At 37.7% G+C, this 25,781-nt stretch overlaps 1 protein-coding gene across 4 annotated transcripts in view; it reads left to right on the top strand.

Moving 5' to 3' along the window:
• The first annotated feature begins 269 nt into the window (after nt 1-269).
• LOC102681671 (serine/threonine-protein phosphatase 2B catalytic subunit 2-like) overlaps nt 270-25,781 on the top strand; it is a 77,761-nt gene continuing 52,249 nt past the window's right edge. For 2 of the 4 annotated variants that reach the window (XM_031508734.1, XM_031508736.1), the window contains exons 1-3: nt 270-1,218; nt 15,322-15,446; nt 23,903-24,014. In XM_031508734.1, the coding sequence (XP_031364594.1) occupies nt 15,357-15,446; nt 23,903-24,014 (202 nt within the window). In that variant the 5' untranslated portion in view covers nt 270-1,218; nt 15,322-15,356. Of the gene's footprint in view, nt 1,219-15,009; nt 15,038-15,321; nt 15,447-23,902; nt 24,015-25,781 lie in introns of those variants that run through there. The other 2 variants (XM_031508737.1, XM_031508735.1) reach the window with 2 other exon arrangements.

The following is a 25,781-nucleotide window of genomic DNA, read 5'->3' as shown; positions in this document are numbered from 1 at the left end:
TCCCACGGCCCCATTTTCGTCAACGAACTCCTTTCCCTTCCCTGTAAGGAAACTCGTAACTCGTGCTCCTTACGTGCTCACCTCACTTTTATTCCCTTATCTCAGCAGTTCTCAACCGAAGACAGGGAAGGGAAGTCGGCGATACTCGTACGAAGCAATGGACAATCGAGGATTACACGCAGACTTTAAAGCGGTGTTTTATTTGTGAACGAAGTTACGAGACTAGTATGGGGATACGAGACACCGAGGCAAGTGATTTAACGAATCTACCAGGATCCAAAAAGTGCTTATCGTTTTACTCGTGAATTGTCGCTGGAAAAAAGAAAAAGAAAAACTGTGGACGAGGAAGCTTTCGAACTGTTCAGTTGGGACGAGGTTTATTGAATAAAACGATCGCTGCTCGCCAAACGTATGAACAGCGAAATTATAGCGAAGCGAGAGTTTGAAACTTTAGACCGACGTTGTTTTAAAGCGGCGATGAGCGATTTAGTAAGCCCACCGGGCCCGAAATAGTGCTACTTTCGCCCTTTCCTTTCGTCTAACCACCTGTTATTTGCGATTATTAATCGTCGCTTTGGATAAATTTTCAACGAGGATAAAATCTCAAAATCTCCTCCATATTTAACGTATGTTATAATACGATTGATTTTAATCTCTCGAAAGGTAAATAACGAAGGAATGATAAAAGATTGAGAACCGCTGGCCATGGAAACCGGTCGTGGAGGGGAGGGAAAATGTTGCTCGTTGCGCGGAATGCATCTCTTGGCCCGCATTATTACGTACGTATTCCGGGGAGAATAGAAACGCGAACGGTGCATTGCTCGGTTGTGTACGGGAGAGGGAGAGGTGCAGCGGCCCCGTTTAATCCGAAAAAGCAATCCGCGCTAGCTCGTCGGCTTTTATGGGCAATTTTAACGAGCATCATAAATCCGGATGATACGCTGTGTCGTTCGACCCGTGTCGTAAATTACCAGGAATATTTTCGTATCGTATTAACCGCCGAAGAATGTCCACGCGCGCATGCGCGTAGTACGCGTACCTAGAGACCGATCGAGACATTTTTTAACGTCGCGTTTGCTTGTTTGTTTGTTTGTTTGTTTCGAGTGAAAACAAGATTGCACGTGTTTTATACCGGTAATAATTAAGTTGGTTTGATTCCTCGAGTGATAATAAACGTGGAACGATACTTGGATTTTGATAATTTTTTGAATATACGAGGTAACGTTTGTTTGATAATTTTTGAGGTTAGGTGACTCGAAGCGAATTGAATTGAAATATTTCGTTATTATGTTTGAATTCTTTTTACGTGGAAGTCAGAATTGTCTTTGAATTGTGATTTTCAAGCTAGATTAAAAAGTTTGGAAGCTCGAATTTGATTTCTTTCGAATATATTGGAATTAGGTTAGAGTGCATACGAATCTTTCTAAATACTTTAGATACATTAAGATAGGCTTTCGACTCTTAGAAGTTGAATTTTATCGTTGGAATATTATCGTATTTCAAACATTTTGCGTTCGATACTTCCAAATACATTCGATTTAGAAATTTCGAAATGGAAATTTTATTTTCACACGAGCATCATTGTCTCCTACATATTCCACGCTCAAATTCCATACTTCAGAGAGCACGGTACAACTGTCGACACTCGAATTTCGTTATTCGAGTATTGTCCCGTTTCAGATACATCGCACTTTATCAGAGTATACTGAAATTTATTGAAATTTCAAGCATTTGAATGCTGTTATTTGAAGCAGGTCGCGTTCAAGATGCTTTCGAAGCTCGAGGTTGATGCAATGCGCGCGAAAAAAAGAAAAGTAGTTTATAACTTAAAACGCTTCGAAACTTCCTTCAATTTTCTTCAGAGAAAATATACTAAAGTTTCTTTCTGCATGATCGATCGGCGGAAATTTCTTCGGGGTCGCGTGCGTTTTATCAGGTTAAACACGCGTGTGCGCCCGTTTCTTTAAACTTTATCGCGGTTACCCTCGACACGCGACCCGCGTAAAATCTCAATTTCGTATCATGTAAGACGCAATTTTTATCGAACGTGCTTTTCCCTTTTTCCCAATATTAAGAAAAAGAATGGAATTCGTGCGAAAAGAATTCCCTTCAAAATTATTGTACAAATTTTACACTATCTATTCGAACCGATCCAACAATTTTCAATTCATTTTTCTTTTACTTTAACCTATTATAACGGTTGAAGCAAGAACATTCGTTATTAATACTGTTAACGAAAATTTAAATTAAAACTCGGACTTTAAAAAAATTCACGATATTCTCAAGTGCAGAAGGATCTTTCCAGAACTTTTCAGAATCCCCCATACCTTTTCAGGAACAGTCGCAGAATCCCGATATCACGATAACGGTTATCGGTGTCCAACGCGGAAGAGATGGTCGATAAAACGAGTCGGCTGCGAGTAAGCGTAGCGACGTCTCGTGTCGACACGGGTCGCAGGCGGAAGTCGTGAAAAGTCGACTTCCCCGGCGGTGCAACCCATTGCCGGACGAAAGGGTCAACGGCGAGGTTCAGTGGCGATAGCCGGAAACCGGGCTGCCGGAAGCGCGGAGGAAATTAAAGTATGGGGGCTGAACGGACTGGGAGAAGAGTGGTTAAATTGTGAAAAGATATCCCCCTGGTGAATACCCTCGATTTGCCTCGTCGTGTCGGTGTCGTATCGAAATTTTTACAGCGGAGAGAAAAAAAGGATTGGGGATAGATTCAGTTTTGTAACTGTGGTGGTGGGAGCGCGTAGGTATTTTATTTTGGAAAATTGAATGCGGAGGAAGTGAAAAGGAAATCTAGGAAAATTGAATTGTAGTTTTTAGAAATTTTTATCGATATTGATTGATTCGTTGTGACGGATTTATTTTATTAATGGATGTTTGTCGGACACGGTGATGTTTCATAGATACATGTGAAAATTAAATTGTGATTTAGAAATTTCCTTTTCAGATTCTTTTTTCTTTATCCTCTTTATTGAACACACAAGGGAAGTAGAAAGAAATCCGGATATGTCAATTATGAAAATTGAATTTTAATTTAGAAATTTAGTAGTTGGCTCGTTTTTTTTTTTTAGATTTAATTTGGTAGAAAAAAATGCGTATATCAGATACATGTTTACAAGAGAGCATATTTGTGCTTTGCATGTTTACGTCGAATATTGCTGGAGATTCAAATATAGTTTAATATACATACGAAATAAATATCCGCCTCCTACTGGGGGACATTATCATATAAATCTTGTTTTCGAGTAAAAGAACGTCGATTTTGCATTTCTCTGATAAAATCGATCGTGCGGAGAGAGTTTAGAAGTTAATCGATTAAATTGGAATTATTTAGTTAGTGAGGATATTTGTCTGTTTCTCGTGTCTAGTTATAACATATGATAGTTTGTTTGAGATTAAATCGACTATGTCGAGTTAAGAGATTGAAGAAAAGTTTCGAATTTAATTTCGGCAATCTATAGAGGAGATTAAAAGTTACAACATGATTGCTCGACGAATTAATCAATAAATATGCGAGTTAATAATTTTATTAAAAAAGAAAAAACTTATTTACAATTTATAACATTACGATAACGAAATTAAGATCAAAGGAGAGTCGCAATTACGCATCTATTCAATTTTTCCAAACCTTATTTCATTCATAATTGATCAATTATTTCGACTCGAAGAATTGTTTCACGCATAAATGATTAATTCGTCGAAAGCCATTATACCTCTGAAGCATCTCTTCTCGAAGGAGGAAGTTAATCTCCAGTTAACTCGATAACGGGACAAAATCGGGAGGATTCAAAGATCTTCCATCTCCAAGATCATCGAACGCAACCTCGGATTCGATAGTTAATTCAGGGAAACTTGGTGGAGGTTTTTGAAAGTCGGCCATAATTAGGCCATCGATCCATCGAAAACGAGATTACAATCCGACTAATTGCAAGAAGGGTTCGAGGATCGCAATGGCCATTGCGTGAATATTTCATTGGGATCTACCGAAAGCTCAGTTGGTTCTTGTTAATTATGCGTGAGGCCAAATAGCCAAACCGGGTTTGCGGGGTGGCAAGAAATTGTTAATTACGCCCACCTCTTTGTTCCTTTCCGCAAGTTTTTTTCCCCTCCATCCCCGTGGAAGCCCCGTTTATGCGCGGCCCCCTCCCTTTTGTTGGACAAATCTCTTTTGTTCGACGTTGGAGGTTGGATTCACAGCGTTAGAATCGCTGTGTGTGAATTTGTTATTACCCGGCCTGAGTGTTCCGGTTTCTCAGTGTTAATAATACAGCCAGAGAACGTTGCTCTGGAAACCGAGGTTGAGTTTTAACATTTTGGACGATTTTTTTTCATTCGAAATGAGAAATAATTGAATAAAGCGAAGAAGAAAAAGATTTAAAAGTCTCTCGAGTGATTTGTTCATCGAGGTAATAAAAGAAAGCGGAAGGAATAGAAATTTTGTATCTATTGAAATCTCCTCGGTTTGCGAGCGTAGAAGAATTGAAATCGACAGATATCACGTGTTAAGTAATCTTGGAAGGAATACTACTGAAATTTGATAACGATAATAAAGTAGAGAAAAGGTAACGTGTACACACTTTGATAAAATTCAAACAGACGCCACGGCGAATTATAATAGCGTGTTCCGGGAGCAAGTTCAAGCTCGAGGCAAGGGGGGGAACCGATTTGCGGCCGACAAAGCCGGTTAAACGGAAGTGGCATTCGGTCGAGGATACCGCCACTAAGTGCGAATTAACGTGTGCAAGGGATCGACGTGATGGGCTTCGATGATGGTAAGGGTCGAATCGAGAAACCTAAACCTCTAATCTCTACACGCACAATCGTTATTAATCGTGCCAAAATGATTAGATTATCGTTCATCTTCGATCATTGAATGCGAGAAAGAATGTTATTAGATATTGTGGTGTTTCGTCGTGGTGATTGTAATGAAGCGTAATCAAAATTAAGAATATATCAATATTTGCACTTTTATGAATCGTTTGCGGATATAATCCGTTTTTATTGATCGAGACACGAGCAAGGCCAGCTGTTTACACAATGACGAATTTCATTTTATTACGAAATACCGTATCGCGATATTATTGCAGATATATATATATATATATATATATATATATATATATGCAATAATATCGCGATACGGTATTTCGTAATAAAATGAAATTCGTCATTGTGTAAACCGCCGCCCTCCCTCCCCTCTCCCCCCCCCCCCCCCCCCCCCCCCCCCAGATATATATATATATATATATATATATATCTGCAATAATATCGCGATACGGTATTTCGTAATAAAATGAAATTCGTCATTGTGTAAACCGCCGCCCTCCCTCCCCTCTCCCCCCCCCCCCCCCCCCCCCCCCCCCAGATATATATATATATATATATATATATATCTGCAATAATATCGCGATACGGTATTTCGTAATAAAATGAAATTCGTCATTGTGTAAACCGCCGCCCTCCCTCCCCTCTCCCCCCCCCCCCCCCCCCCCCCCCCCCAGATATATATATATATATATATATATATATATATATGCCGTCGAGTGGGCAATAATCTTAAGTCAACACGCGCGTGCAAATTCTTATTGAACGATCGTACAAAAATTGTACGCACGAAATTTTAATCGGCTCGAGTTTGAAGAGAATACGCTATGTATATATGTATTATATATTCAATAAGAATTAAAAAAAAAAAAAATTACTACGTTTTCTCTCTCGAGTCTTGAAGTAATTACCTCTAATAATCGTAAAAAAGAAAAAAATTGTCAGAGCAGTCTCGTATAAAAGATCTCTGTGGATATTTTCCCTAAAATAAACCATTGGTTTTACGAAGCTCGTTACCTGGAAATGAAACGCCTCAAAGCTAGGAGGACGGAACTCGAAGATAAGAAGATAACAAGTTGGCTAGCTGGAACGAGAAGATGAAGCTAAGAAATGAAAATTCAAATTTTAGAACGGAAGAATTTTAGATCGATGATCTCTCTCGAACGGAGAGAGAGAGGGGGGGGGGGAATTTAATTTTTCCAAATTTGACGATCCTCGGCGTGTATTTTCGCGAATTTGTCGAATCGAAATCCCCCCTCCTACTGGAAATTCCCCTCTGTTTATTACACTTACGATTAATTTGCCGGCTATCTAAACAACAGATTTCCGGCCAGATGGGATCGGGAACGCATCAGAGAAATTTTTATAAGCCGATTGGACGATGAATTAATATTTCGCGCGTCGCTGTTACTAATTGGTTTTCGGCCGATATTAATGGAACACGGTCGGAATTTAATAAATCCGTTCGGATTACCTGTTAACCAGGTAAGCTACGCGTCTTGCGTAACGAGAAATTTAAATTTTCATTGCGAAACTGCAATTTTAACGTTGAAATTTCACGATCGATTTTGCAAGCTTTGAAATTTTTCCTCTCTTCTTTTTTATAATTTTCAAAAATTCAAAATTATTTTCGATTAAAATTATTTTCTTTTTGCTAGGTTCTTTTTTATCTTTGTCAGTTTCAAAACCGAAAGTTTTTTTTATCATTTTATCGGATAAAGGATTGTAATATATATATTACAAAAATTTGAAATCAATTCTGAAAAAAATAAATTCGTCTGTAATTATTCCAAATCAATTTTCACGATAGGATTTTCATATGTGGCTCCTACTTGAAGCGCAATTAAGATCGTCAAAGGCCAGAAAACCATCCTCTAATAGAGGGATTCGTTCTTCGAGTCGTTTGGATCAGGATGAAACGAGGCAGAGAGGAATCTTACGCCTCGTCCACAATTCCATATTCGTTGGTTGTGCGAGATCCGGGTCGATCGTAACGCGATAAATTCTTCTCGTGATTTCTTACGTCGAGCAAAAATTGTTCTGGAAAAGTATTATTCGAACCGGGCGAATTGAAATATCTTTTGACAAAGGAATTTCTGCTATTTTTGAATCTGAATCTTTTTGAAATAAAGAAAATGGAGGAGTAGAAGAATGTTTTCCTCGAATGCATTTTTGATTTCTACCGATCTTCGGTCGGTATTAAAAGTCGGAATAAAAAGGGGAGCGCGCTCGATTTGCCTGGAATGCGACGAATTTCTGCTTCTGTAGATTCCTTTATAAACGAGAAAGTAGAAGGAGGGAAGGTTGCTTTTCCTTTGATTCTTTAGTATCTTCCCCTTTTTTTCGATAAGGAGAACGGGGTAACATCGCTCTTTCTATTTCCTTGCAATTTGTCTAATTTTTGCTTCGATCGTGACTCTGATGCTACGATTGAAACGTCGAAAAAAAAGGAATGGATCGATTACGAATAGCGATTGAAGAGACGGTTGTGTACATCTTGGATTGAAAACTTTTTAGGGCGCGATGGTCAACTTAATTTAGATGAAAATGTAAGGCTTCGATTAATTGATTCGATGGTTTCTTTTGCGATCGATCGTGTTACGCGATCCTCCTCTTCTTTGTTGGTTTCTTTTCGGCAAGAATTCTTCGATCGAAGTTGAACAAAGGGAAATTTTTAATTTGATCAAATTTCAATCGCAGGAACGATATTATTATATAGTTTCGCATTCGAAAGTGCGGACAGAGAGCTTGAATTTAATTGTGAAATTGCATATCTCCAAACGTGAATTGCGTCCAGAAACTATTTCTAACATTTCAATTCGGATATTAGCTTAATATTGCTAATATCTCGATGATTTGATATTTCGAGAAACATACATATATATAATACTTTCTTCCTCAACTTCGAGGCATCGAGTTTTAATATTAAAATAAAAATAATTAACTTCTAACTAAGTAACTGTATTCTTTACAGATCATCCAACCGGTAAAAATCGTTATAAATCGTCCTTCTTCACCGATTTTGAACAACGTTGCCATCGTCCTTGCATCATCGTTACATATCTTTGCGGGTGTTTTAAATTTAATTCGGGGCCGTAACCGTGTTGGAATGAAGAATGGGAAGGGGGATGATGGAATTAGTGATTTCACACGCGAAACGTGTGGAATAAATGGACAAAGTGGCGTGGTACAGGAGATTTCAAAGGGAAACCAGCTTCTATATGGGTCGTTCGTTAAACGAAGTGGCTCGCTGCAAGGCTGCTCGTCTCGGCTGTGAAACGGTGCATAAAAATGCACTTACTTAGCCGCATAAATCGATCCGCTCCGGTATGTTTACACCGCTCCATACCGGTATATAAACCCGCCGTTGTCCCTCTTCCATTCTTCCTCTCTCCCTCTCTCTTTCGCTCTCTCGTTCGGTGACGATGGTAAGTAATGTCCCTGGAAGGAAAATACGACACTGTGTATATATGTATAATATGTATATATTCGCGTAAAAGATTTCCTCTGGAAGGAAGGAGGTAATACGTTAAATAATGGTTGGGATATTTTCCACTCGTTTTGTCTTTATTTTTCGTGTCTCAACGAGCGTGAGATCAAATTTCATACTTTGTTCTTGTCGAATTTAACAAATTTTATTTGAATGGTTCGTTAGTATTCGAGAAATTAGAATTATAGGTAAGAATAAAACTTTTTGCTAATTCATGAGGATTAAGAGGTAAATTTCATCGGAATAATATCTGGTTTGGTTTCAAGTCGATGTTTCCAAGAAAACTTCCAAGAAAAAATTGACGTTATTAGGATTCAAATGAGCTAGGATTCATTCAAATCGTGTCTCACTCTCAACAATGATTTCGTCGTTATCTTCTTTTCCGCGGTATATCTTTTCGTTTATCGCGCGGATTGGGAAAAGAACAACCTTCGAAAGAAATACCTCGTATCCGAACCGAGATTCTATTTTCATTATCAACTTAACTCGATAATCCAACATCCTACTCGCTCTTGTCATTCTTGCTTTCCTTACTTCCCTTATACTCTATCACTGTTTAATTTATCCCAACGTTCCCCGTCTAATCCATTAATTTCCACAAATTCAATTTCCAACCACCCACGAACACGTGGAAAATACGCGTCACGAATCTTCTCTCTCTCTCTCTCTCTCTCTCTCTTTCTGAAGGGGGAGGGGAAAAAATGAGGAAGGGGAGAAAGGAAACACGCGGCAAAAGGGACAGAGATGTGATAATGAAAACGTTCCAAGCGATTTTCACGCGTCCAATGGTGGAAAAAATAAAAGAAAAAAAAAAGAAAAAAGAGAGATCGATAATGTCTGGCTGGTAAACGAATCATCGCTTTCGTCTTTTTCTTTTCTTTTTTTTTTTTTTTTATTCTGCTTTATTATCATTAGAGACGAAGCGTGACTACAAATTGCACGAGCGAGCTCGTTAATCAGCCCGACGTGGGAATAATTAATACGAATGGCCGGCTTTTAAACGCACGGCCTTTAAACGGGGATAAGGGTGAAACGCGAGAAAGAAGAGGAAGGAATTTTTTTCCTCTTTTTTCCCTTTTTTTTTTTTTTTTTTTTTTGTTCTTTTTTTTTTTTTTTGTTCCTTTTTTTTTTTTTTTGTTCCTTTTTTTTTTTTTTTCTGCTTTATTATAATTAGAGACGAAGGGTGATTACAAATTGCCCGCGCGAGCTCGTTAATCAGCCCGACGAGGGAATAATTAATACGAAGGGCCGGCTTTTAAACGCGCGGCCTTTAAACGGGGATAAGGGTGAAACGCGAGAAAGAAGAGGAAGGAATTTTTTTCCCCTTTTTTCCCTTTTTTTTTTTTTTTTTCTTTTATTGTTGATAGAGCTTATCGTGGATCGACATCACGACGATTGTTTTTAATCGTTCCTCCGACGATTGAAGGAATTAAGGGAATATTGTGGGAATTTGGAAAACGGAATGTTTCAAGTCGAAGTTAATTTTAAAAGTGAAAATTTTTCCGTTGAAAATTTACTAGTGTCGTCCTTTTTTTTTTTTTTTGATCCTTTTATTTTGAAGAAATGATGTACAATGGTTGTCCAGAGAATCAGAAATTCCACGAATCGAAACGATACCCCCCTCTCCAATCTATTCCACCAACTGCAATCCCATCGAATCTTCGTAGCTCGTCGAATAATTCCATCTTCGATCTCGTTAAAATCAAATCTGCTTCGAGGCAAGAATCACGAATTTAATTCTGATTAATTTATTTCCATTCCTTCGCATTCTCCGCATTCCTCCCTCTCCCCCATTCCATCGATATAATTAAAAATTGACTTTATAGGAAGAAAGGAGATCCCATAATTCGTCCCAAGAATTCATTCATTCGCGCTGTATTATACGGGATATAATTAAAAAAAAGAAAAAATAAATTGAAAAATTGAAAACGATAAGATAGGATCAAGAAATGCGCCGTTTCTCTTCGCCTCTTCCTTCCTTTCCACGATTCTCTTTATTCCATGACCGCCATTGCTACGCGCTCACGCGAATGCATTCCGGACACGTAGTGGCGTAACGGTGCAACGCAATGCTCTAAACATACGGGTCACGATAGCGCAGTTAACTTGTATATCCGCCATGAGTCCATTTCGTGATACGTTCGCGCCGAAATTAGCCGTTATTTCGACGAGAATCGGGATAACGTTAGAGATAGATATTTATTGAAAATGGGAAGATGGTCGACTCGTTCTAGAAAAATAAAAAAAAAAAAAGAAACGAAACTCGAGCAACCTCGTTTTTCGATGAATCATTTAACAAGGAAAGAATTTTTTTTTTAAATAAGGAAAGAAACTCGAAGCTAATATGAATTAGAATTCGATATTTGATTTTTCTTATTTATTATTTTCCAAAATCAAAATGAAAAAAAGAACTCCCCTACGTATCTTTTCTTTCATCCAAGATTTTTCTTCTTCGATGCTGGTTGGCCATTTTAAAAACCCATTTTAGAGGGAAGAAAAAGAAGAATCTGAAGCACGTATTCCCCCAATAAATTCGCGGAATTTAACGCGTGATATTATGGACGATTTATCGTTTATCGCGTGTAATCCAGATGCAAATTATCGTCTTGCAGCATCGGTCCACGGTGCGCTTAATCAGCTCGAGCCACGATGGCATCGTAAAGAGCCACTCCGGCCCGGCTATTAGCCCCCCTCCCCCGCACAGAGAAATTCCCAAGGTGGCTGTCACAATTAGCTTAAGCAACTTCTAAGCGGCACAATGACCGTCGTCGTGAAGGGAAGTTCCTCGCGTATTTCCCTCACGTACCTTCCCCCTCCCCCTTCCTCTCGAGCTACTCTGAAAGCGGATGTTACTACTACTACGGAGGAATCTTGCAAGGGGGAGAGGGGGAAGCGTAAAATCGAGAACCCCCCTGTTTTGAGGGATGATGGAAACGTCGAAGGATTATTCTTTATCCTTTTCTCTTGTTCGATATTTCTCGAGGAAGGGAATATTTGTATTCGTGATTGTAATAAGAAGAAGAACGTATCGAGTGTAACAATGAATTCTATGCAACAATTTCAATTTCTCTCAAGATATATTTCTGCGAACAAAATCTTTTGCAAATATTGCGAAGATAAAGAAGAGAAGGTAGAGATGGGGGAGGGGATGTGGAAATATAAATTCGATTCGACACTTCTCGCGAGAGAACCCGTTCGAGGATATTTCGACGAAACAAGCAATTCGAATAATAAAAGGGGAACGTTGCACTTTGGAAGAAAAATATTCAACCAACCGTCTCTCGAGGCGTTCGACCTCTCCCTTCGTTTACCTTCTCCTTATCGTCCACTCCTCGTTCCGTATCCCCCTCGAGCGTCGAACTCATCGTCTGGTGAAACCTGTTCGTCGAAAGATTCTTCTCTTAAATAATTAAACGCTGCCCTTTCCTCTCGCCTTCTGTCGAAACACGAAAAGGAAGTTCCCCCGTTTCGGGTATCTGACCTGATCTGGTTTGAATAATTCAAGCAGGGGGATGCTTGGAAGGGAGGAGGAACACCGTGGAAATTGCATCGAGTGATTTATGTTTCCACGGGGGGGTCATGGGGAAAAATGTTTTTCAGTAAAGAAAAAGAGGGAGAGAGAGAGAGAGAGTTGCATTTTGTTTGGCGAAGTGCAACTGGTTTGATAAAGTGGTACGTGATAAGTTATATTGTCTCACGGATATCGGTGTAGCGTTTGAACGATGTGGGATGTGGCGATAAATCATGGAGGAAGTATGGAAATTTTTGGCAAACTCGAGGATATATACTTGAATTTGCAATGTAATGCAATCTTTGGAAAGAAAAATTACGAAGCGAATAAGGATGAATTTTTATAACGAGTCGTTTAAGATTCGTTCCATTGTTGATACGTGTTTTAAAGAAGAAAAAAAAAATAATTTTCTTTTACGTGCGAAAATTAAACAATCCCGTTATAAGTCAAATATTAAATTTAAAATACGTATATGAATTCTTCAATATTTTTCCTGTATGTTCATATATTTGTCACGTTATTGCATTCCTGTGCAGATTCATATTGAAATAAACAAGCGTTGGAAAACTTTTATTATATACGTTCGAGACAGATCGAGCGAAATTATCAATCGAAATTATATTCTTAACCCCTTCGTTGCGAATATTCGTTTTGCATATTCGTTTTGCATATTCGTTTCGATAAATTCATAATGCAACACTAAAAAAAAACATTCAAATTAATAATATAACAAAAACAAGAATATCTCTCTCTCTCTTTCTCTCTCTCCTTCAAGACAGATTATATTACGATAAATTAATTTTCATTTAAATAACGAAACGTAAGCATTTACATCCAAACGTTATTCTCGTCGATAAATCTCATCATGGTTAACGAAACAATGCGGAAACGGAAGACACACGCGGCACAATACGACGTGTCGGAGCTTGGCCAGTGTTAAAAGCAACCAGATTACACGGGTCTTGCGTTGTTTCCCCCATGTTTCCCTTTTCGAGCGATTTATGCGAACGTGAGACGACCATTCCGTCCCTGTGGAACACATAGAGATGTTATTACTTGGCTCAACCATCACTGTCCGTGCGCCTCTACGTTGCGTAATTCAGCAACAAGTGGCAACTTTCCTCCCGCTTTTATTAGGCCGTCATCGAAGGGATGCCTCGTCTGACCATACGCGCGCTTGTACCACTCACGGGCTCCGATATAGGGGATGATGAGCCGTGTCGCGTGAGCCAGACGTCGATGAGTTTTTGTTATATCGAGATTGCCTCGTGAAGAGGAATACATTTTTGCGATATTTACACGCAAACGTTATGTCTAATTTTTAACAGATTTGTGTTTCATTTATTTGTTTTAATTTTTTCTCAAAGTCGAAACTTCGTTATTTATTCAGGGAACAAATTATCAGCAATAATAACAATTCTTCTTCAAATTTCTTTTCGTCGATCTTGGAGATCAAACGTGTTCGATTTAACATCTTCATTTAGTATTCCAAATTTTTCTAAATTCGATCTCGAACAAGGGAAGCAAGGGAAAGTTAGTAAGACGTATTTCTTCCTCCACGATCTCGCATCTCGCGTTCGAGGGAAGGGAAGGTTCAATACCAACGATTCGATAGGAAGATTTATAAGCGCGATGATGCGGTAAATCCTCGTAATTCTCTCGGCAGAAGAACTTTTGTGTTCAACTTCCTTGAAATAAGTTACATCTATCCGCAATTTAAGATGTCGCGAATATTTAAAAACTTCCCCCTTCCCTTCTTTATCGAGGATAAGAGCTTATCGATTTATCGATGATCCATCCACCTCGTTGTTATTTTTCAAAAAATCCATTCTTATTCTTGGCCCTCGCGCCACGAAACTTTGCCAAACGACTGTTCGAAAACTTTCCTCCCCTCGTTTCATCGCCATTGTTTCCTTTGCGGATAATTCCTCGTGAAAAATGGAAAGATTCTCAGATCAAGAATTAAAATATTGAAAAATATCCAAGATCCATTTATTATTGAAAATAATAAATTTCTATTTCTGCTGATATTTTTCGTTTGGTTTTCGTAAGTAAAAACTCGTTCGTGGCAATCTTGCGATTTACTTAAAATTGAGGCAATCGAACGTATAAAATATTTATACGTGGTGAATATTGAGAGTCATTGCTGGTCTATTTCAATTTAATCCCATAAATTCTCATTCTATATCCATCTTTAAATCTGTTGGGAGAACATCTTGAATTTCTTCGATGAAAGTTTGAAAGTTGCAGCAGGGAGAAGGGTTGTAATCGTAGGAAGACGCAATATTTAAATACTAGTGTACCATTAACGGTGAATTCATTCTCTTGGATTTCTTTCTCGGTGAATTATCGTGAAAGTGTTGGAGATAGAGTTTCAGGATTCTTCTCCATCCTCCTCCAATTTTGAAACGGATATTCGCTTTTATTTCGCTTCTCTCTGATATTTTCTTCAATTCGATTCACCAAAATTAATTAATATCGAAAAGAAAAACAATATCGATATTCAAACCTCGATGAAAACGAAATAAGCAAAACTGTAATACTTGCAAAATACGTTCCTTCCTCTCTTCTTACCCCTCGATTGAAGGATCCTCTCAACAGACGCGAGAATTACTCGAAGAAATTGAACTTATTTCGAACTTTCCTCTGCCTCGAAAAAGAAAGAAAGAGTGGAAAATAAAAATGTAGATTGGTTGAAAATATCGTTCTAAATCGTGATTGGTGTGCGTGCACGCGTGACAACGCAACGATATCGTGCAGCACGCAATCGTTCGTACGTAAGTGCGTTTAATTAAAACGGGGTCACTAAGTTGAAATGATTCTATTCCTTTCTATTTTCTCTTTGTTTTCTCTACTTTTTCTTTTTCCTTTTTCCTTGTCGAAGGCGTGGTCGCGACAATCTGGTTCGAACGTAACGAGATAGCTATATTTACGATAGCTTTCTCTTTGTTTTTTTATTTATTTTTATCGAGTAGATATAGATCGCTGGATGTTGAGAGAGTTGAAAAATCGGTATTTCTTTGGGAGAAGATAGAAAGAATTTAAAAAGTATCTTGTCGAAAATGGAAAAATAAATGAATCGTGAAAGATGATTTATGTGTATTGTATTTTACGTAAAATAAGGAGATCTTTTATTGATTGGAATTTGGATTTTATGATCGAGATGCAAATTGGTGATGGGTTCATCATTATCCAATTTTAAGGTATATTGGGTGACAGTTGTTTTAGAAGTCTTAATGAATTTTTACATTTAAAAGAAACTACGGCCAATCTCCATTGGAAATTGATTTATAATCGTTCAAAAGGGGGGGAAATTTCTTTCAAACTCGCATCAACAATTATCGAGGATGGAAGGAGAGATATCTCGAGATAAATTGAAAATTATATCGAAAACTCGTTTCATCCTGATTACTTGTTCTTCTTTCTTTCTTTCCTTCTTTCTTTTTTTAAAAATGCTCTGACCAATGTATACCTGTTTCTGTTTCAGTATGCGGCGACATTCACGGACAGTTCTACGACCTGATGAAGTTATTCGAAGTGGGCGGATCACCCTCCACGACAAAGTATCTCTTCCTCGGCGATTACGTAGACAGGGGTTATTTCAGTATCGAGGTGAGTTTGAAAATTCATCATTCTCCCGTTTTTTCACCCTAACTTTAAACGCATGAACGAGGAATTAAAGAAATTCTCTTTTCTCGAATGTGTAACATATCCGTTTGAAACAATCTCGGTCAAATTTTCTAGATTCTTTTCCTCGAAATTTTTATATCGAGGAGGAGAATGAAAATTGGCCTTTTCTTATCGCGACGATGGAGGAGAACGCGTGCAGACTCGTGAGGAAGCTGATTTCCCTCTCTCCGTCGACTCTCTAATTAACGATCCGCTCGGTTAATTGCTCGATTAATACGCTGCAGGAGTTATAAAGAATCTCGTGGGAGGGATCTTCTTCGAGATTTGCATCTCTCCATTCGATTTTCCGCGCGCGTTCCGTGCTTTATTATCGTTTTGAGTGTATAGAGAGAATATATAGAAAAGGTTTCCCTTGTAAAGATCAATTTCACCGTGAGAAAAGAAAAGAAAAGAAAGGAAGAAATTTTCATAGGGAGATATAATAGATTTTTCTCGTTTATTTATCCCGCTCAAAATGACTTGGAAATTTTTTAACGTGTTGCGTAATTCCTTTCTCTCTGCGAAATATGAAACGTAGTCGTTAAGTGGAAGAAATTAGTGGTTTAATTAGATGGAAAGAGAATTACTTAGAGTTGTGCCGGTAACTAATTAGAGCCAGTTTACGTGTGCTTCCTCAGCGGCCAGGTCATCTTGTAAATTTTTTTATTCAATTAGTAACTCGTATCATTGGCCAGAGCTTCTTCTTTATATCAAAAGAATTGCATATATATCATAATAATGATACGTGTATTGCAATGTATTTCTTCTTTCTTTTTCTGCTTCCTGCTTGCTTTTTTACAACAGCTTTCTCGTAAATCCATCGTATTCCATTCTTTGAAACGAAATTGAACACGTATCATTTATAAATACGATATAATAAAACTCAAATCTATTTCTAACCTTTTCGAGGATTTAAATTAAATATTCGTAGAATTCGCTCAACGCCATCAGTCTTGTGACGTTATATGCATTGCTCTCGACTGTCAAACCGATCTAAATCCAATGTTTCTAAACCTGTAAATGCCACGAAATGAAGTGATACATCTTCGTCACTGTCGCTGTTCCATTAATGAATTTCATCCTACCGCAAGAGAGATAAACACTTCGCGTACGCCACGTAATAGGAAACGTTAACACAATAGAATCTTGGAAAGTTCGCGTAACGTAAGTCTAAATCATCATCGATTCGAAAATATTTTTATCCTTCCTTTTTAACGCTCCTTCAAATTAAACATCTTCTCCACAAAATATCAAAAGCTCGCGTTCGAAAAGAAAAGAAAAGAAAAGAAATCGTACGATCTAATAGAATAACGATCGAGAGAATTTCGAACGGACGGATTGAAAAATCCATGGGGCAGTTTTATTAAGAGGATCTTGGACAACGCGAGCATCTGCACACGCGACGAATAAGGACGCAACGAACCTCCTCCTTCTCCTCCTCCTCCTCCTCCGTGGAGGATCGATACTCTCTACCCGCAATATGCTTCGCTGGATTCCCTGGAGAGAGAGAGAGAGATATCCTTCAGATCCTCGTTTACCGCGCGATATACACCGCTTTCCACGCGGATTTTTCGTTTTTCAAGGAGAAAAGGACGAGGAGGAGGGAAAGACAAGAATAAGGGGAGGGGGGAAAGTGTGGAAGAGAAGATATTTATTAGTGGCAACGGAGGAAGTGTTGGAGGAAGTGTTTGTCGAGGAAGTGATGATGGAGGAAGAGAGAAATGCGTGTAAGGGGAATATTTAACGGTGATGGGGAAGATAAATGGAAATGGAGCGCGTGTGGAGCGCGTTGTAAGAGTGTGTGTGTGGAAGAAAGGATATGCGTGGAGGGAGGGAAGTGGAAAAATGAGAAGAGAGTTGATCAGGAGGAGAAGAAGATTCGAAGAGGGGGTTGATTATTCGATTGAGCGAAAGAAGTTGAAAGGTTGTCGAAAAAGGAAACAAATAGAATTGAAGGGAAGAAGAAATGGAAAATGATAGACAAGTTTGAGATGTTGAGAAAGTTGATTAAAGGCAACGAGGGAGGATAAGAAAGGTGGAAATTATTCTTGCTCTCCACGCTGTTATTTAATTGAATAATTTATAGAGATAAATTTCTTTCCGCATTGTGACGAGAAATAATAAGTTTGGGCTTCTTGATTAAGAAATTTTCTCGAGGAAGAGAAAAAGGATTAATTGTGACTTTTCCCCCATATTGTAAAATTTTAAATATCCTTCCTTTCCAATGTTATTTCATTTCGAGTGAAACTATTTTGATTGGCTATATTTTCAAACGTAAAAAAAAAATTATTAAAAATCACTTAGAAATATACTGAGGATCAGTACAGTGAACTAGTGGATAATTATGTGAAAAACAGGATCCAGACTAAGTGATTAAGAACGGACCAGAAGCCATGCCATCATTTTAACAATCGGATTCGACTCTATGATAAACGAGAATGATTTCGATTGAGTTTCCAACATTTGGATGGAGTTAGAGTTTGATTTCTGGGACTTAGGAGGAGCTTGCAACTCGAAAGACGGATTCTGCTTCATCTGGTGTTAAGTAGAATTTAAATCGTGCCATCACGGATTCAAATACGATTCAGATTTACCAGGGATCAGGAGAGACTCTTAAAACAGATTAAACAAATTAAATAAATTATCTAGATGGATTTTTAATAAAGTCTCTTAAAAAAACCTATCCTCTAAATAAGTTTCGTGACACGAAACTGTTATTATTATATCGAATTTTCCAACAGATGCTTGTAAAATAATAAATTTTCAAGAATCGGAAGGAAATAACTAGAATCGAATTACAAGAAGGCATCGAGTTTTGAAACGAACGAAAGAAGCCAAAGAAAGGATTCAAGAATCGAAGAAGGAAGTCGCGTTACCGAGAAATGATAGAGAAGAAAATGGAGGAAGGGAATAGAGGAAAATTGGACTCGGTTAAAGCGGAAACAAAAAGGGTCCGTTGGCGAACAGGAAGCTGAAACGAGCCCCTGAAGCGATTCTGGGGAGGAGGGGAGAAGTGAGCAAGAACAGGGAACAAATCGAGCAAGATGGTTATGACATACGGAGAGAGAGAAAAAAAAAAGCAAGGGAAGGAAAATAAATTGGAGGATTCTGTGAAGGATCAATCCTTTGACCCTCTTATCTTTATATCGTCGATATCGTTTAGTGGATTTCTTTCGTGTGTATCCAGATGGTACTTATTTCCTGCTCGAAAGACAAAGACAAGTATGGAGGAGATACAGTACCAGCTAAAAGTTTGGAAAAGGTATCCTTTATAATTAAAAATAATTACCAGTAATCTATAAATATAAAGAAGAAATTTATGTGATAATATTCTCTCTCATTTTCATCATAAAACTGCTATTCTTAAATCATCTTCTGATTTCTTTTCAATCTCTCAGATTCTAAGTGTACTATTTTAACGATACGAAATTTTTGGTTGGCGATGTACACCGGTTTCCGGATCGGTTTTGGCTCGAGGAATTATCTTGAGGAAACGATTTTATTTTCCTTCTCGGACCAATGTTCAGCCGTTGGTCGATAATCCTTCTCCAGGTGGAGATTGGGAGAGCATAAATGGTAGTTTATAGGAATTGGTCTCTCGATTGCTCGAGTTTGTATCTCCTTTTCTGGGTCACCAGAAGATCGATCACGAATAATCCTTTTCGCTTAAGGATCGCTTCCCTTTTATTCGTATTTACCTTAAAAGAATGGGGGAAGAATAGAGATACTTCTACCTTTCTCCTTAACAAGAAATTGTAATAAAAAAAATCGGCATTCCTTCAGAGCACGACGAATTATTATCAAGAATACCGAGGAATGCAATCGTCAGATGGTTCTTTGCTCGAGCGTGAACAGGCGTGGAAAGAAAATTGAATTCGCCCGACCAGAGAATGTTCAACCAAGTTAAAAGCGGTTTCACTATTCGGAAATTAACAGAATCGTTGAAGGTTTGCGCGCCGTTTCTTCATCTTTCACGAAACGCAGAGAAGGCGCCTCTGACGGAAGAGGATTTCCGCTTTTCTGCGCGAGGAACGCGAAAAGAACGAGGGCGAATCTTGAGAAGCGAAATAATGAACGTGATGCCGGGGTCTACGAGACAATTTTACGGCAAACTGCAGGACAATGGCCGGATAAATGATTTCGTTGCGATAGAACGGTGGTTCGCGCTTAATTATAGGGAGGACGGGGGTGGAAAAAGGGAGTATCGCTCGAGTGAGTTCGCAAAGGGACAACCGAAGGACTTGGCGCACAAAGGAGCTGGCGTGGTAGACAGTCGAATGAATTAACAAAGTGGAATTAATTGATTCCAAAGGGTCCGTCGAGGTTGTGATGGAATTTTCGGTTTTAAGGAAATTGCGATTCCCCGTGCCAGAAAATCGTGTAATTTCAACGGTATAGAAAAATATGACACTCGAGACAGTGTGACGATTTAAATTTTTTTTTTTTTTTTTGCATTGAAAATTGTTATTCAGATTATATTTGCTCGAATATCGATATGAGGATATTTACGTTATTATACACTTAAGATCAAATTATAAATCAAAATGAAGTAAAATTAAATAAATTGAAGCATCTACATGCTTTACTTCACGATAATCGTTGCTATGGAGCAAAATCACAAATGAAACTTTAATTTTTCGTGTGAAAAGTATGGGGGAAAAAGTTGAAAATTTTGGCATCAAAACACCCTTGGAAAGTAGAGGAAGCCATGCCATTAAAGTTCTTTTTTGTTTTATCCCGATATCTCAATTGGTTGCCAAGATCTAAGGGCTCAAAGTTTCCATACCGCTTAAAACGGGGCACGAGAATTATGAATGGGCACGCGACACAGTGACCTACATTTTTTTCCTGGAAATGCGTACTATGCATTATTTCCAGGAATCGCTCACTCGTCTGGACTTTGGGATAGGTCAGTGAGGCGAGGTGCGAGCGAAAGGTCCGAGTAAGCGACAAGGACGAAGATAATAAATGACGAAAAATTACCCTTTTCTTTGCACGACGATATCTCGGGAACCGGAAGTCGTATCGAGATAAATGAAAAAGGGTTTTAAAGAGCAAGGATCCGCGCTTCTGTTGATCGTTGGCCGTTGACCGGAAGTCGTTATCTTCGAAGTTACAGCGATTCAAAGTTTCGGTAATTTTAATAGGATTCAATCGAGTTTAACGTAAAGGATTAAAAATTACATTTTCTTTACGCGACGATATCTCGGAAACCGGAAGTCGTATCGAGATAAATGAAAAAGGGTTTTAAAGGGCAAGGATCCGCGCTTCTGTTGATCGTTGGCCGTTGACCGGAAGTCGTTATCTTCGAAGTTACAGCGATTCAAAGTTTCGGTAATTTTAATAGAATTCAATCGGGTTTAACGTAAAGGATTAAAAATTACATTTTCTTTACGCGATGATATCTCGGGAACCGGAAGTCGTATTAAAATAAGTGAAAAAGCGTTTTAAAGAGCAAGGATCCGTGCTTCTAATGATCGTTCATTCGTTGACCGGAAATCGTTATCTTCGGAGTTATAGCGATTCAAAGTTTTTCGAATTTTAATATCGTTTCAAAAACAAATTTTAAAGTAAATTGCGCGATAAATATGATTATTTTTGAAAGTATATTACTTATAACGATATTATTAATGGTCCATTAAAGATAATTGATTTGAAAATATACATTTAACAACAAGCTCCTCGATCGTTATTTTCATAATGCAATTTCACTTATTTTAAGGATTTTTTGTATTCAAGATCTTCATATTTTATAATTAAACGATTTTAGTTGTACATTCCGCTTTGCAATTCTGCCAAAAATCTTGTTGCAAGTCTTTGTCTCGGAGAGCAACGATTTAAGAAATTAACGTCGGAGATCTTTACAAATTGCAATTCGACTAGACTAATTCGAATAAAACGAAGCAAGTGTCGACAAAGATAGGAAAATCTGGCACGATGACTAACGCATTCACCGATACCAACGACGTTGTTTGGATCAGTGACACGATGCACGATGATCATTTGCCAACGTTATAAATCAGACTCATAGTTAAATGATATTTTGTCACGTACTCCAAAGAATCGTCGAGTTTTTTCGCGTGCAAAAATATCACGTTTCGCTTATATTTAAAACGATCAATTGTTCTCAGAAATTTTCTCGCCAATTTTCATTTTTCTTCTCGAATAGTTCTCGACTTTCGAAATTCCCTCGAAAACTTTCGAAAATTATTCGTCGTTCAAAATTAACGATTCTTCGACGACGAGACAACGGATTCTTTGATCGCGTCGACTCTCGTAACAAACCGTGACACGTGTCCAAAGATAAATTAACAAATGTCAGATCGACAGGTGTCACGTCGGATGAGGCAGCGAACAAGCGAGAACTTTCCATGTTTGTGCTTGGCTATTTTTTGATATATCGATGCTTCCTTTCAATATAATTTGAATCGCTTTGAAATACCTTTAATAAATTTAATAAATAATAAAAGTAAGAAATTGAAATTTCGAAGCTTCGTTTAAAAAACAAAAAATTGCCTTTCGTACACAAAAATGTGAAAGTTTCTTTCAACGAATAGTTTCAAATAACAAAAAAGAAAAGGAAAAAAAATAACAAACGTTTTCCATTCCATTGCTAAATGAATATCATTCCCAACTCTGCAAACATTAGAGAGTTTAAACTCGTTGAATTGGAGCTCGTTGAATTGATACAGGTTATTACCGATCCGTGTTTGCGAAATAGACCATGATCTGGTAATAAAATGAAAATGGATTTCATAGCGATGGCGATGATAACGCGTAACAGAGCCGCGGATAACGGCGGCGACGGGAGTACAAAAGCGGAGCATCGATCATTTTCCGAATTTCTATTAATCAACTCTTCCGATCAGTTCGAGTAATTAACCAGTTACACCCTCCCTCCCCCTTCGTAAATGGAACAAAGGGCGTGTGTGCGTTCACAACGATTCGGCCAATTGTTCTCGTTATTGTTGTTAAATATATACGCGCTCGAAATTGACCGATACTTCGATCCGAATAATTTAACGACCGCGAAAACGCGGAAATTAATTCAATCTTCAGAGAAATTATTTTTAATACTTCATTTTGGCGATTAATCCTTTGGAGATTTAATAAAATAAATAGTTTCAAGACACGTGTGTTTTTTCAAATATCCAAACTCGCGCCTGATTCATTTTTCCTCGTTGGAAGGAATTTGAAAACGATAGAATATTTCGCGCGAGGAAATCAAAGAAATCGCGTCCCAATGGTGGTCTGGCATCCCCTCGAATTATCATAATCTCGCCCCTCCACCTGGAATGGAGTCTCTCGCGCCCACCGTCGTCATCTCATCTCGCCAATAAAACGAAAATGCACTTGAACGCTGTTATCAAGAACCGAGGAACAATCGAGGCTCGCGCGCGTATTCACGGCTGCTTATGCACGATTGTTCCACCACGGGGTATGCTCGAATATGCGTGCATTAATACCTGTGGATACCCGCATTCGAAACAAACGGTTAATGTTATACACGATGAATAAAACATGCACAACGTGTCCCGCCCTTTCCTCGATTCGATATCGATTCGAACAAACGCGGCCAAGTTTCGACGATTGTTTCACGTTCGACGTGAAGTTGCACTCGCGCTGTCCGTTGCGCTTTTATCGCGGATAAATTATTGCGGAAAGAATTTTGGAATCCCGTGGGAGGAAAGGGGATTATGGAGAGGCTTGGATCTTTTTTTTTTTCTTGGTTTGAAGAGAGATAATAAAAAATGTATACTTACATTTTGAGTATGTATATTAATTTGATATTGGAGTTTCTAAATTAATAATTATAATAATGATACGTGGAAATTAAAGATAAGTGATTCAAAGGAAGTTTTATAATTCGTTAGTTGGTATTTTTTGGGAAATATGATAATTCATATTTCATTTTTTTTTATATTTTCAGGAAAACACGAGGAGGCTCTCTAATAAAAATTATGAGATATAATTTTTCATTATTCGCGCAAAATAAGGTCGGGCAATACGTGTAGAATTAAATGGAGAATCTCGATATCTGGAAATGTCAAAATTCCTCTATTGAAGTAATGTTTATGGCCTTATTCTCCCATCTTAGCGAAGAGCAAACGTATTGCTAGCTCCTAAGCATAACCGTTTATGTAGCGCAATGAAGCGCAATTATTATAATCACGTTGAACTCGTGTGAGGAAAATTAACAACCTACACCTCGACTCGGAAATATTTTAAGCAATTCGTCACGCGGCCACTTCATCTGTAGCGAGACAAATTTCACACGCTCGTTTGCATATTTTCGTCGTCCAAAAAGTGATATATAAAAATTAATACTTTTTTTTGTCTTTATTCGAATGCAAGAAACGTTTTACAGTTAATATCACGTCTCTCTTTCTTTGTTCCAGTGCGTATTGTACCTGTGGGCACTTAAGCTGTGCCATCCAACCACACTGTTCCTCCTTAGAGGCAATCACGAGTGCCGTCATCTCACGGAATACTTCACATTTAAGCAAGAATGTAAGTAATTTCACACCGATTACGAATGAATGATTGTCATAAAGTTTTTTGGGGTTTGAGATTTTCATTCGATTCAAGAATTCGATTGTTCCGTTGAGTTTTGATTTTTCGAGATTGAAATAAATGAATGAATAAATTTTCTCTTTCTTTCTCACGATGGACGATGGACGATGGAGGTATTTTTCGAAAGATCAGATTTCCGATTTTCCGACGCTTGTTCACACGAACTTCGATCGATTTTCAATGGGTGATCGGTTTCCCTCGATTTCATTTCGAGTTCAAATTTCAACGAAACCGCGCAACGATACGAGAATAAAAATAGAAATAAAAATCAGCGTTCAAAGCACAAAGGATTCCATTTAGTATTACTATTCTATTCTGGATTTTCATCCTACCCTTTTGTCGAAACTGGCAGCATTCTTTATTACGATGCTGATTCTCCTGGCAAACGGTTTTCGTTACGTTTTCGAAAGAAATATCATCCATCGTTTTCGATTTAACTTCTTTAATTTAATTTAATTATTATTAATCTTTTGCTCCACTCTCCAGATAACATTTTCATCTTCGTTCATAATTTTTTTTTAGAAAGAAAATATATCTTTCGATTCAGAGATTTAGCTTCTCTCGTGATTTCACAATGTCAATTTTGATATCTTTTTTCTTCTTCTTCTTTGTTCATTTATTTTGCCCATCCATTCAATGGACGTTAAAGATAAATTATCTTTATAACGAATACGCGATAACGAACTGCGATCAAATAAATCATAACTCGTAAATCGTCTCGTGAAAAATTAATGACGCGACTAACGCTATTACATGAACGATAAAAAAAGGTACTTAGTAACTCTTAAAGTAACAAGTTTGTAATTTGCCAAAGCTGAGAATGATACGTTTAATTCAAAGTTTAATAGAATCTCGAAACGTTGTTGACGATATCGTTAATTAAACATCGTTAAGCTTGAAATTTAGACAAGATTCTTTAAAAAAAAAAATTCCTAAACTCGAATAATTATCCAAAATTATCCTCTTCGAAATTTCATTCACAGATAATATCATCGTTCATTTCATCGAAACAAGTCAAAGTCCATTCTTTGCATAGTTGAGGGATAAAAGTTGCATTTTCCATCTTCGTTCGATTCCAGAAGAGATTTCAGAAGGTTATATCATTGAAAAAAATTTTCGTTTCCCTGATCAATCGCAGAATGATATATCTAACTATATTATTCCTAGTTTTGTAGATAAATCATCGATAACACTGATGATGAATCTCTGATTTCGCAAAGAATGCGCGTAACTAAATTACGTGTAGCAAAAAGCGATATTTCTTTCGCAACTACGAGTGTACAATGGTAATTCGTCGATCCTTATCGATGCACTGCCATTGTCAAAGTAATACGCCAATATGTCAACCTATCCTATTTGTCGTTAACAGAGTAATCCTCGTTTGCACAGCTTTCTTCCAACATCCATAAAAATTCAGATACGTCTCTTTAATAATTTACGTTGATGTACATCCTCCTAAAATTTATCTCCTATTATCATATATATGATTTTCTTGCGACATCTTTATCCACTTTTCAATTTTCCATAGGAATATATACATAGATATATTTATTCCAATTAATAATGTGAGAGAAGGTTTCGATTTTCGTTTGCACAGATTTCTTCCAACATCATAAGAATTCAGATACGTCTCTTTAATAATTTACGTTGATATATATCCTCCTAAAATTTATCTCCTATTATCATATATACGATTTTCTTGCG

Source organism: Apis dorsata, unplaced genomic scaffold, assembly GCF_000469605.1.
Source record: "Apis dorsata unplaced genomic scaffold, Apis dorsata 1.3 scaffold_99, whole genome shotgun sequence".
NCBI classification, from domain to species: Eukaryota; Metazoa; Arthropoda; class Insecta; order Hymenoptera; family Apidae; genus Apis; species Apis dorsata.
The sequence above is the reverse complement of the archived record's forward strand: the minus strand, read 5'-3'. Positions and strand labels throughout refer to the sequence as shown.